The sequence below is a fragment of the Mercenaria mercenaria genome, chromosome 7 (genome assembly GCF_021730395.1).
Source record: "Mercenaria mercenaria strain notata chromosome 7, MADL_Memer_1, whole genome shotgun sequence".
NCBI lineage: Eukaryota > Metazoa > Mollusca > Bivalvia > Venerida > Veneridae > Mercenaria > Mercenaria mercenaria.
The window spans coordinates 74,993,086-75,005,976 of record NC_069367.1 but is presented as its reverse complement, the minus strand read 5'-3'; the positions used below and the strand labels follow the sequence as shown (position 1 = coordinate 75,005,976).

The following is a 12,891-nucleotide window of genomic DNA, read 5'->3' as shown; positions in this document are numbered from 1 at the left end:
AATACATTTTTCCATCAATAACAGTATATATATCCTATCGAGAACATCCAAATCTTCATTTAAAAAAAAAAAATCATTCTTCTTCTTCCTCTTCTTTAATTTACTATTTTTTTACTCTCCTTTTCCTTTTTATCACATTTTCCCAATAATATAGACATACATGTATATAATAAAAATAAAATGAATATTGAAGATTAATTAAGAATGTACTTCTTTCTCAATATTGAAAAGAAATAAACTGTCACTGATGTATTTGTTGTAAATGTGCTGTATTTATTGGAAATAAAAATATATTACAAAAAAAGTTCCTCCCTGCGACCCTTGGTGCCATTCACCTAAAGTACGTTTTATATCATGAAGTTTATTGAACGAAGATGTATTTATTTATATTTGGTTTAAAATCCGTATCAGGTAATATCGCCCCGACTTCATCTCAGTGTTGTTATATTTTCTGGTCCTTCGGGCTCATTTAGATTTGAAGATTGAATACTGCTCAAGCCGGTGCTAGGGGTCGTGGGCAGTGTTGCATTTTCCATTACTGCTCATGAACAGACTCAATTAAACCGAGTCTGCAATTTTCACTTTTTGCCTTGTTCTCGGAGCTTCCGAGGGATCTACTTTCCAGATTTAATTTGAATCCAACAGAATATAAATGACTTTTTGGAAGATAGTTTATGAACCCTGAGAAGAATATTTTGAATGAAAGGATTTTCTATATTTCGGTTTTCGAATTGACTATAAAACAGAAAGTGAGTCGGAAAATATGATAAACCTTTTTTCATTGTATTTAAATACAAAATGGGGCTAAATCAATAACTTTTGCCTCGGCTGAGAATATTGTTGCGTTATTTGGCAAATGTTAAATTCACACTAGGCGTGCCCGAGTGATAAAGGTCTCTGACTGAATCATTTGCCCCCACCGATGTGTGTTCGAGCCTCATTCGGGGCGTTGAATTCTTCATGTGAGGAAGCCATCCAGCTGGCTTACGGAATTCGGTGGTTCTACTCAGGTGTCCGCCCGTGATGAAATATTGCAAGGTCTTCCTCCACCATCAAAGCTGGAAAGTCGCCATATGACCTATAATTGTGTCGGTGCGACGTTAAACCCAACAAAAACAGTTCAAAATTCACATTGACTACAGACTAATTTCTAACCAATGATATGTTTTGTGTATTCCTTGTACAATCTGGATGTAAGAAGGTTAATCTTCATACAGAAATTGCTTAAGCTTTAAAGATGTGGGAGGCCTAATAAAGCTTTAAGTTTAAATTTATTTATTCTTTTGCAGGCATCAGTGTAGTAATTTAGAAAATAGGTAAACGCAAAAGGTATTTGTATAAGTATCTGAGCTCATTAGTACATAATTATGTATAATAAGTAAAATTGTTTCGTCTTTTTTTAACGGAGCAGGTCAAGATGTATCCAGATTATGAGGTCCCAAAATACAGACGCATCAGAAGAAGAACAAACTTTTCCAGAAGGTATTCATAGTAAATTTCAATTAATAGAAGATTTATTATATTGCAATTTGATTCAATATGTAACATATACACATATGGTTGTATACAATATACATACTAAAATTATTGATTAAGTCGTCTTCTAGAGACAAGTCTAAGTTAAAAGGAAAAAATCGAGTTCATTAAAAACCGCAATAATTTTGTAACTTTTATGACTAATTAACTAGTCATGGTTTGTTTCGTTTTTGATTCGTTCTTGACAGCTACCTGTAAGATCTAATGTTCTTTTATCTCCACTGCTTATGTTTTTAAAAACATAATTTATGAACCAAACATTGAAAGCTTTTGAAATTTATAAAAGGCGTAATACTAAAGACCTTAAATGCTTAATTGACGTTTGAATAGTACATGGAGCTGTTTCTCAAGAGATTAGAGCTTTACTAAAACTAATATAAAGTCATACTTTGTAAAACTTTCTCTGGCAAAGAATGCCTGAAAAATACATTCTTAGAATACGTTCAAAAACCTATATTGTAATAAGATGTTCCACTATTTGTTACGTTCGCACTGCTGTGAGAAAAATAATTCTTCCTATCGGTTTCTAATTTACAATCTCTAGATTTGTAATTCATTACCTCCGCTGACCTGTAAGTTGCCGACATTACAAGCTGACATCATAATCTAAGGATAGACATTATGGCCACAGAAACAAAGGCACGGAGATCAAATCACACTTATGTCAAAAATTTGTATTTACAAGGATTATGTATTTAATATTGGGACAAGACAACTGTAAACTATCTATACAGCATATGAAAATGACAGTGGTATTTGAATCTGACCGTCTGTTTGCAGAGCTTTAACGGCAGAGATAAAAAAGTTAAATTGAATATACTGCATGTAAATAATAGATATCATGTAATTCTGGTCTAAATAAGATGGTGTAATTGTAGTGAAAGAATATAATGATACCGTTTATCTTGTATAGGGTTATTTCATTAGTTTAATTATTGTTATTTATTGACTTTGGCCTACGTCTGCACCTACAAACACAATCTTAAAACAATTACGATGAGGATGTAAATAACATTTTTATTGACATTTTTTGACGTTTTTTAACAGGCTGTGAAAAAAAAATGCCATCACGACGTGGACTTTTCAAAAAGGATATGGACGAAACGCTCACGGAAAAAGATGTACAATCTATCATGGAAACGATGAAATCAGTTGGCGTTTTCCGTGTCAGTAAGAGGGCAGTTGGAACTGTAGTAAGAGTAGGCGAAAAATCCGTCCTTACAGCCTGGCATATACTGGAACGAACAGTTTGTACGCTATTTTAAGAATTTTATATATATATACGTAAATCATCTAGAATGGAAAGTTGATTACAGATAATAATACACTTTTCAAATGTTATAACGCAACACTTAAGAAACTGCGAAAATCTTTTAACATACGTTTAGATACGAATGCGCATAGGCAGTTTGTAATATCAAATTAGGCATAGGAAATACAGATCAATAGAACTGAACTTTTACTAATCCTACCTGTCAGGTATTACAGCATCATGAATGTGACATTATAATACAAGCAAATCTTCACTATAATATACTTAGTGATATCTTATTTTATTATCGGCTCGTTAAAAGTTCATTTTTACCGTAAAAAAGCTGGCAATAAAAAAAACTGAAGCAGTCTTTTAAGTGTAAAACAAACACATGCGAACTGTCTTTGTTGTAAAAGATAGCTAAACCACTTTTCATTTTCCACTTAATTTTCTAATCAATTGTTTAATCGCAGGGGAAGTAAACTAATAGATATCACTGCTTGTAAGGCAAGAGTTGTCATTATTTGTGGTAACAGCTGTAAATCAAATATCAAAACTTCCGGCATTGTAATAATGAAAACTTTCATAAATATCACATTTGCAAAATCATTTTTAGTTATTTGATGGACTTAGAAATCAATTTCAAGACATTTTTAAATGTCGTTCTATCTTTAGTCAAATGATATTTTGTGATACAGAAAAGTTGTACACGATTTAGTGGTACAAGCATTTTATCCGGTGAACAGGAGGGCAAGACTAAACAATCGCTTCATGTGCAGGAACCAAATTATGAATTTAACATGCTTTATTGTTTGCTTCAGTTTTAAGTTGTGTATTATTCTAAAACTTGATATTTAGGCCCGTCGTCGCCGAGGAAAAATACTTGTATTACACAGGATATTCATTGTGTGATGGTCACTAAATACACTTCTGTATTTTAACTGAATATTTTTCATAAAATCTGTAAAATTTAATGAGAGCTAAAACTTACCTACCAGTATGATATGGTGCTTGCAAAAAGACCCATTTACTGGCTTTAAAACCTCTGACAAAAAGTTAAGAATAGAACTATGCAGGACTACATGTTTTTCATACATATATAGGGTAACGTAGAGCATGGTAACGGATGATTGGTTTTCTTTGTTTTGCTCAAATCATGTAAGAAATAATAGACTATGAGCCAGAAGGGGTTTTGCTCCCCCCCCAGGGGGAATTTTGTGGACCATATTTTTTTGAAACTACAATGTGTGGTGAACATTTTGGCATAAAGTTTGCAACTGGCGAGTGGGGCTTTTCTCCGTAACAATGACTTAAAATACGTTACCCTCAAAACCAATAATTTTTTCATCAATTTTTACAGACAAATGGTACCATAATGTTAGTAAATCATTTCAAGTTTGCATATTTTATTTCAAGGTGTATACTAGATGCTGCAATTTGATTAAATTTCAATGTCTAAAATGTGATGTTAAAGAAGAAAAATATCGGAAAAAGATACGTTACCCTAAAAAACCAAACATTTTTTGCATAAAGTTTTTACTGCAAATTTAGATGACCAGGTAATTAAAAATGGAAGTTACTATTAAAAAGTTCAAAGATCAGCAAAAATAATGATATATAGATTACTAGTATAAGTTAAGGGAAAGCTTACTTTTAGCGATTCTTAAAATGTAACGTCATTCTTCCAAAATATGCTATTTTTCAATCATACCTAATTCAAACATGTTTTTCATAAAAATGTTCTATCAATTTTATATTGACATTCTTTAGTTACATGTAATACAACTATATACTTATTTATCAACAAACCTCTAACTTGTAAGATGTGTTACATTGAATTCTACGTTACATTTTACGTTACCAAACATACAAATTATATTGTATGTCTTCAGTTTCTTTAAAACATACTTTATCATTTGGAAAAAAACAAAAAATAATTCTGTTCTCAACAGTATAGTTTTGCATTTCAAACTGAAGGTTTAACTTAAAATGCATGTATTAATATATATCAAATTAAGTTACAATTTATGTTACCGAACGCACTAACTATATCTCTTGTGTTCTGTTACCTTAAATATACTGTAGCACTTAAAAAAAGCATATTTACAATTCATTCAAAATATGTTTTAACATAGTTTTGCGTTTTAACTTTAAACCCATGTATTTAAAAAACAATCTACGTTACAATTTACGTTACCTAACATATAAGTTATACATTTTTATGTATTCTGTATTGTGAACATACTTTATCTTTGAAAAATAGCAAACTTACAATTATTGTTTTGTTTTAAATATTTTGCTTTCAATTCTAAACACATACATTTAACAATCAAACTGTGAAACTAGAACCTAATTTACATGGTCCATGATTACACCTCCACGAGAACACTACACACCCAAACATTTTTTAAAACAATTAAAATATATATATTTAGCTATTTAAGCACATTGTAGTGACATACTTATAATATATACAGACAGACATTGCCTGAAACAGTGCTCTATAATGATGCTAAATTTGAAACAGGCATATAAAGATATTTATAAATCTTGTGCATATTTATGCACACAAATGTTACATTTTATTAACTGCTGTATGTTGTAACTGTGATTGTTTTGAATGTACAGTACATTCATTCATCAACATAGACTTCATCCAACATGTTGTCAATTTCAACTGTATCCTTAAGTAGATATACCATGTACATATTCTATGGAGCCGGTATCCAGTAATGGTCATGACTGGAATACTGTGACTTTCTTTAATACTGTCTGTATATATTGATGGTAGTTCAATAAGACAATTATAGGAACTTCCTCAAAATAGGATTTTCTGTAAGTGAAATTAATGTAACTCTACTCTAGTATGTAAAGTGCAAAATGGGACATTAGACTGCCCAGTCTGAAGGCAAGTTCTTACAAAACTAATTCTTTTGATGGCAAATATGGGACTTTAAACTTTTATGGGTGAAGGCCGTTACCCCTTGACAAGTTTATGCTATTTGATTTCCAGTCATTTGAACCTCAACTGGTTTCTAAAGAACCTAAGGTCGGAGACAAATAATATCGGGGAACATTGTTACTAAAAGTCAAGCCACTTGTGTGAAGTTCGGAGGCCACTTCCTTCCAAAAGTTTGTGGACCTTATACTAGCAACCCCATTCAACATCAAAAGCTCGCTAGAGTATTGCCCTTCAATCACACTGGGCAGTTGCCTTTTAATAATGTTGGGTACCAAAGTTAATCTATCATTGGATTGTCTAGGTCATGAGGGCGTACAGGCCTGGTGGTTGCCACCACTAGAAAATGTGTCATTGTATTTGGTACCATCTTCTCTAACAGGGTTCCATCTTCCTGAATTTAACCTATGTGCATGTACATCAAGTCCATCTCCATGACAGCAACTATGGAACAAATATATGTTTAGCAACACTTGTCCTGCGTCGCAAACTGCAGTGTCGTTGTTTGGGGATCTGTGTCCTTTACGTCTGTTTTACTAAGTCCTTCATTTCAAGATTAGTAGTTTACACTACCATTACTGTGCATATTTCAGGGGAAAGGGTTGGGTTATGACAACAATTACCGTATGGACCTTGCTCCTGACACTATGGCTTTACACAATTATGGAACATCAACTTGGAGGGGCTGGGTCTATAGGATGTGTTCAGGTCTCGTGTTCTGATGGATAGACCAGTAGGGGCACGTTGTGCCAGAGTCTCAATTATGGGTCTGGTTTTGGCTTGCTAACCCTTACTCAGTAAGTGGACGTGTGGATTTGGTTAAGTGGCGGCAAGATCAACTTATCTCCAGTGTGAGACTGCAGTCTCTAAAACTGATGGTAGATATGGCTGTGCAGCCTTTATTTAACCAAAGCATCCTTTGTACTTGGGTTAAAACACGAGTCCCTTCCAGATGGGAATTGGTATTTCGGGTCCTGTTGCGGGACCTGTCTGGTTTAAGCAATAGAGATTCTTGGGCTAGAGGCCTTAGGAAAGGGACTAGGGGTCTTGGATCATTTACTTTGAATCCTCTTTTAGATACGTGTCAGGAGAGGCAAAGCCAAGTCCGGCAATAGACCCAGAAACTGTATCCATCTGTTTGAAGACTTCCCAGCTTCCTGGGCATCTCAGGTTTGTCCTTGTGAAAGATGCAGAAACTATGTCCATACGTCCGCCAAACTTTCAAGAAAACCCAAGTTTCTCAGATTTGTACGTTTTGCTAGGTATCTTGACTGTGTTTTAGAAATTTAGGTCAGAATGGGTATCCCGTAGTACACATTAGTATGGGTATGATAGTCCCATTCCTGGGTATTCCAGCACGATAATAATTTGGTATGTTTCTCTGTGCAACCCAGGAGTTTATGAACTAATGCAATATGTGTATCACTTGGCATACATTAGTGTTAGTATTATGGTCCTTGCTCTGGGTATCCCAGGACCTTAATAATTTGGTGTTTTTCTAGGCATCCTGGAAGTGTATGAACATGGGTCAGGGTATCCCATGACCTTACTTTTTGTTATTATAAGATATGTGTGGAATAACTGCTTCAATATAGTAATTAACCGTCCATGGGGAATCTCGTCTGTTTTAAGGTCACACTTATTCGTCAGAGGTCATACCTTAGGACTAATATTGTTTCGCATTGCGGAGTTCATGTTATTTATTTATACTAATGATAATTATAATATACAGTCATACTTGGTACATTCAAAGAGCTATATATTCTTAATATACATTTAAATAATATTGTCTAATGAATTATAAAATCTATATACATTTATTTGATAATGTTGTTCATGTCTGTTGATGTTTATTTATAGTCCAATGTATACATTTTTATGCCCCCGAAGGGAGGCATATTAGTTTTCAACTGTCCGTCCTTTCGTTTGTTCGTTCGTCACAATGTTAACTTTTTGCATGAAGGCACTTTACTCGCGAACCACAGCACCCAGGACCTTCAAACTTCACATGCTGATAGTACTTATTGAGTACACGACCCCTACTGACTTTGGGGTCACCAGGTCAAAGGTCATGGTCACCAGATCAAAGGTCAAGGCGCTGCGGGGGCATTTGTCACCATTAGTGACAGCTCTTGTTTTAAAATCCTAACCATATAGGTAATACCAAAATTTTAAATATTTTTTCTTTAACATATATAGTCATATTTCGGAAAGGTAACGTATTATACGTGACGTATTGAATAAGTTAACTCAGTGGGCAGTTTTATTATTATATAAATCTAATTACTGAACTGTGTATTGGCCATTATCATTATTTTACAACTTAAAAAATCATCATATTTGTTGATATATTTTTATGTTCTAGTAATTTCAAAAAGAGTAACGTAAGTTACGGATAATACATAAAAGGTATGAACATATGATAATTTCTATTTTAAACACATAAACATATGTAAATGTCTTGTTTATTATGATTAATTGTACAATTGACATGTTTATAATGATAAATTAACATAAATGGTGAATTAAATGAAAATTGGCATGGTAACGTAATTTAAATCTCCGTAACTCGTTAAAGCCCCAACGGAAACTTGCAAACTTTTGTCTGTGAATGCCAACTACCATAAGGTTTAAGGAAATCATAGTGTTGAAAATTCCCCCTGGGGGGGCAGCAGGGTCAATTGTCAGCTCAAGGTCTATAAGGAAATACATAGATGGTTGAAAATGAATGCATTACTATAAACGAGAAGTGTTGAGTTAGAAAGATTTACACGATAGCGAGTTCTTTGTAACCTACGAAAACCTTTATTTAGTACAAGAGAAACAACTGTCTGTACTTTGTTATTGCTGCACGTGTTCAGTAATGGTATTGATAATTGCTTATAATGAAAATAAAAAATAAAACGAAAGTGTAAAACACCATCAGCACTGACTGAAACACATTTAACAAACAAATTTATATACCAGTCTTTGAAAACCAGTATCAAGCGAATATCTAAAGTTTATATGATAGACAAAAAATCTAAAGTGAGATAACAATATGTTCATGAAGGACATTCTGTTACCATTCTTATCTGAAAATTTGAAGAGATTATCTTCACTATTTCAAGACTTAAGTAAAATAGAAAAATGTGGAAACTCAACAGGTAGCTCAACACGACAGAAACGAAAATGTTGCAGGCTCGGTTTGAGCAGAACTCAACATTTACACATGCTAGTACACAAAACTTCATGAAAGCAGTATAACGTCGTCGTGCATCACGTGTATTTTTCATGTCATTTATGCGATAAATTAAGCTATTGCTAACAAAACATCATATATCTGAATATTTAGAAACATATTAAAATGATTTTACTGTGAAATAGCTTGACCGTGTTTTTTGGTCTTACCATGGCCTTTTATCTACACGCCTCTATATTCTCATGGTGCATAGGTAGTTTGGAATTTCGGCTACCATGGCACCACAAATGATATTTTTGTAATATATTGTAGAAATTGTAGAATTGGATTTGCCATACATAAATAAATTACGATACACTAGGTTCTAGGTTTTGCATTAACATATGAAAAATAATGATTTTTCAGTATATTAAACTTTGTATTATGCAGTTATTAGTCATAACACTTATAAAGGTATTCTCACGGAACGGCCCATGTCAATTGCAGACTTCAACTAAGTTCTTTGTAAGTCTGGAACACACTCACTGCTTTCTCTTCTCAAAGCAGTTAGTGGACGGTGATCCTTGTTATACTGCAGGCTATCTTTTTCAAAGTTATTTACAACACATTCTCTGGGTACATATTGAAACTGGATATGACAGTGACATACTTAATATTTTTCTTTTTGAATAAAGGTATCTACTTCACCGACATACACAAAATTGTTCTCCGATTTTCCATAAAGCATATTTAAGTAAAATGGATCATTTCTGATTTTGGCTACACTTACATATTAAAATTATGAATGTGAAATTCCAAAATCTAAATATTTAGAGCTATGTAATGTCATCAATCGTTTCTTACGCAGTTAAACAGAAGCAAATCCGCATTTTGTTCTAGAATGGATCGAAATATAGACTTTTTTCTATATTTGATTTTATGCTTGCCGAATCCACTGGTATGTATTGGATGTCTCACGAAATGCAATTAATATTCAGCGGAATAATAAAAGTAAAGGTTTGCGCTGCATTTTTAACTTAAATATTCAACATATTCTTAATAAGCGCGTTGAATTAAAATTTCATTTAATGCAGTATTTACAGATTGATATTATTGGATTATGCGAAACGTATACACGATAATGAATTAGTAATCCCAGGCTATAATTAAGGCTGTAAAAAAAGGATCTTATTGGTAAACGAGGTTGCGGCATAATTGTATATATATCAAATAGAATATCATATATAAGGCGCTATGATTCAGAATTAGACACGTTAGAATCAGTTTGGATTCAAATCAGTTTAACTTTGTATATAGACCTCCTGACTCTAATCAGTCATGGATAGATTTATATGACAGTCAGTTCAGTAAATTAGAGTATCAAGATTATGAAATATATGTTCTGGGTGATTTAAATTAAAATTATTTCCCGCATGTAAAAATGATAAATTCAGAAACAAACGATGGGAGATTAATTGAAACACCTGCAAAAATACATAAAACAGGTACTTCTATTAGTTTTTTTTTTTTTTTTTTTTTTTTGGCGGGGATGGGGGGGGGGGGAGGGTTTAACGCCGTTTTTCAACAGTGTTTCAGTCATGTAACGGCGGGCAGTTAACCTAACCATTGTTCCTGGATTCTGTACCAGTACAAACCTATTCTCCGCAAGTAACGTTCAACTTCCCCACATGAATCAGAGGTGGAGGACTTATAATTTCAGACACAATGTCGTTTATCAAATAGTCACGGAGAACATGCGCCCCGCCCGATGATCGAACTCGCGACCCCGCGATCCGTAGACCAACGCTCTTACCTACTGAGCTAAGCGGGCGGGCTACTTCTATTACAGATCACATTTATTTCAAAGTGTTGACTAACCTGTTTAATTCTTTTCTGTTTGACCTGTGTATGTTTAGTTAGAACACTATTGATGATATTATAAAACATATCTAGCGCCAGATTTAGGTTTCGATACCATTAAGATGTGAATTTCCTAAGTCAGTTCTAAAAAGGTCTACATTAAAGTTTTTGAAACACCTGTAAACTATTGTTTCATGACTATTCATATTGTTTTTAATTTTAACTTCTTTTTTGTAGATCTTGTAAAAAAGACAGGTAAATGATCGCTTATAGCGTAGTCATATACAGCGATATCAGATACGAGATCGCTTCTTGTCGTATAAATGTGACTTCTATTACAGATGTTTTATAATATCACCAACAGTGTTCTACCTGAACATACACAGGTCAAACAGAAAAGAATTAAACAGGTTAGTCAACCATCTTGTATATAGACTTTGAAAATTTTAAGAAAACTAGAAAGCTATCCTCTATGATACGGAAAAGTAAGAAATCTTTTTATAACAACGCTGTAAAAGATAATAAATCCCCGAAACATCTGTGGAAAAAATTAAAGAACATTACCAATAATGACAAGGAAAATCAACTACTTAATATTCCAAATAAACTTATTATTGGCGATAATGTCGTAACTGGTGAGCTGGAAATATTAAATGCCCTCAACTACCATTTCGTAAATGTATTCCATATGATTAAAAAAATACCTTCAGTTGATACAAATTTTACAAATATTTAGAGGCGAAATTGCGCCATGTACAGTTTAATATTGAATACATTACTCCATTAGATGTAAAAGATATCATTGACAAACTTGACTTACCGAAATAGACTGGCCTTGACGGTATCGGACCAAGATTGTTGAGGTATTGTGGAGATCATATTACTTCTGCAATTGCAGCTATCATTAATAATAGTATATACAGTGGTACTTTTCCTGAGAAATTAAAAGAAGCATGGATTATTTCTAAATTTAAGTCAGGTAACAAACAAGACCCAGGAAACTATAGACCTGTTTCCATACTTAATACAATATCTAAAATATTTGAACATCACATTGCTACACAGTCACAGGACTTTTTTAAACGAACAGATATAATACACAAAAATCATTCGGGATTCAGACCTAACCACTCCTGTCAGACTGCTTTAATATACCTAATAGAAACGTGGCTAAAATACATTGACAATGGGGAGTATGTAGGGGCTATCTTTCTTGACTTAAGGAAAGCTTTTGGTATGGTGGATCATGAAATACTGATTTATAAACTTAAACTTTACCATTTTACAGACAGAACATTGGATATATTTAAATCTTATTTAGCGAATCGAACGCAGATTTTAAAAGTAAAGAAGTTGCATTCCAAAAGAATGACAGTACAATCCGGTATCCTACAAGGACCCATACTAGGGCCTCATCTTTTTCTGATATATATCAATGACATGGCGTTGATTTCAAATACTACCAATATTGATCTATATGCCGATGAATCTACCTTACATAAATCCGCCCAAAGTATTACAAAAATTCAGTCTGAACTTCAGTATAGGCTCAATCCATAATTGATGTAAAATAAATAACATGTCACTTCATCCTTTAAAAACAAAATGTATGGTATTAAGCACTAGAGTAAAAATAAAACACACTAAAAACCTTAATTAATTTTAGATGGTTCGGTCATTGAAAACGTTAAGTGTCAGAAAGTTCCAGGTGTATACATCGATGAAACTCTGTCTTGGCAATTCCATGTTAGTACCGTGGCCAATAAACTAAAATCAAAAATTGCTCTACTTAGAAGAATTGCATTTTTCTTAACAGATGAAACTACTGTGTTACAATGCATATATTATGTCAACCATGGAGTATTGTTGCAATGTCTGGGGACTTTGTCATAAATCGGAAGCTGGGACACTGATAGAATTACATTTTTGTAAAGACGCGCTACAAAAATAATTACAAAATCAAAGTCTATCGATTCAAAACTTCTATCTTTTGAGAACAGGTGCAAATATCGTATTTCATTACTAGTGTACAAATGTAAAACAGGAGATTGTCCTATGTACATTTCAGATTACTACATTTTGCTCATAATTATCATTACAGTCTGCGTTCATCCGAACATAGGG

General features: G+C 33.2%; 1 protein-coding gene across 1 annotated transcript in view; it reads left to right on the top strand.

Moving 5' to 3' along the window:
* LOC123555235 (uncharacterized) overlaps positions 1–12,891 on the top strand; it is a 48,752-nt gene that overhangs the window by 27,395 nt on the left and 8,466 nt on the right. Inside the window, exons 9-10 of the mRNA XM_053548674.1 lie at positions 1,412–1,482; positions 2,584–2,787. Of these exons, the coding sequence (XP_053404649.1) occupies positions 1,412–1,482; positions 2,584–2,787 (275 nt within the window). The remainder of the gene's footprint in view (positions 1–1,411; positions 1,483–2,583; positions 2,788–12,891) is intronic.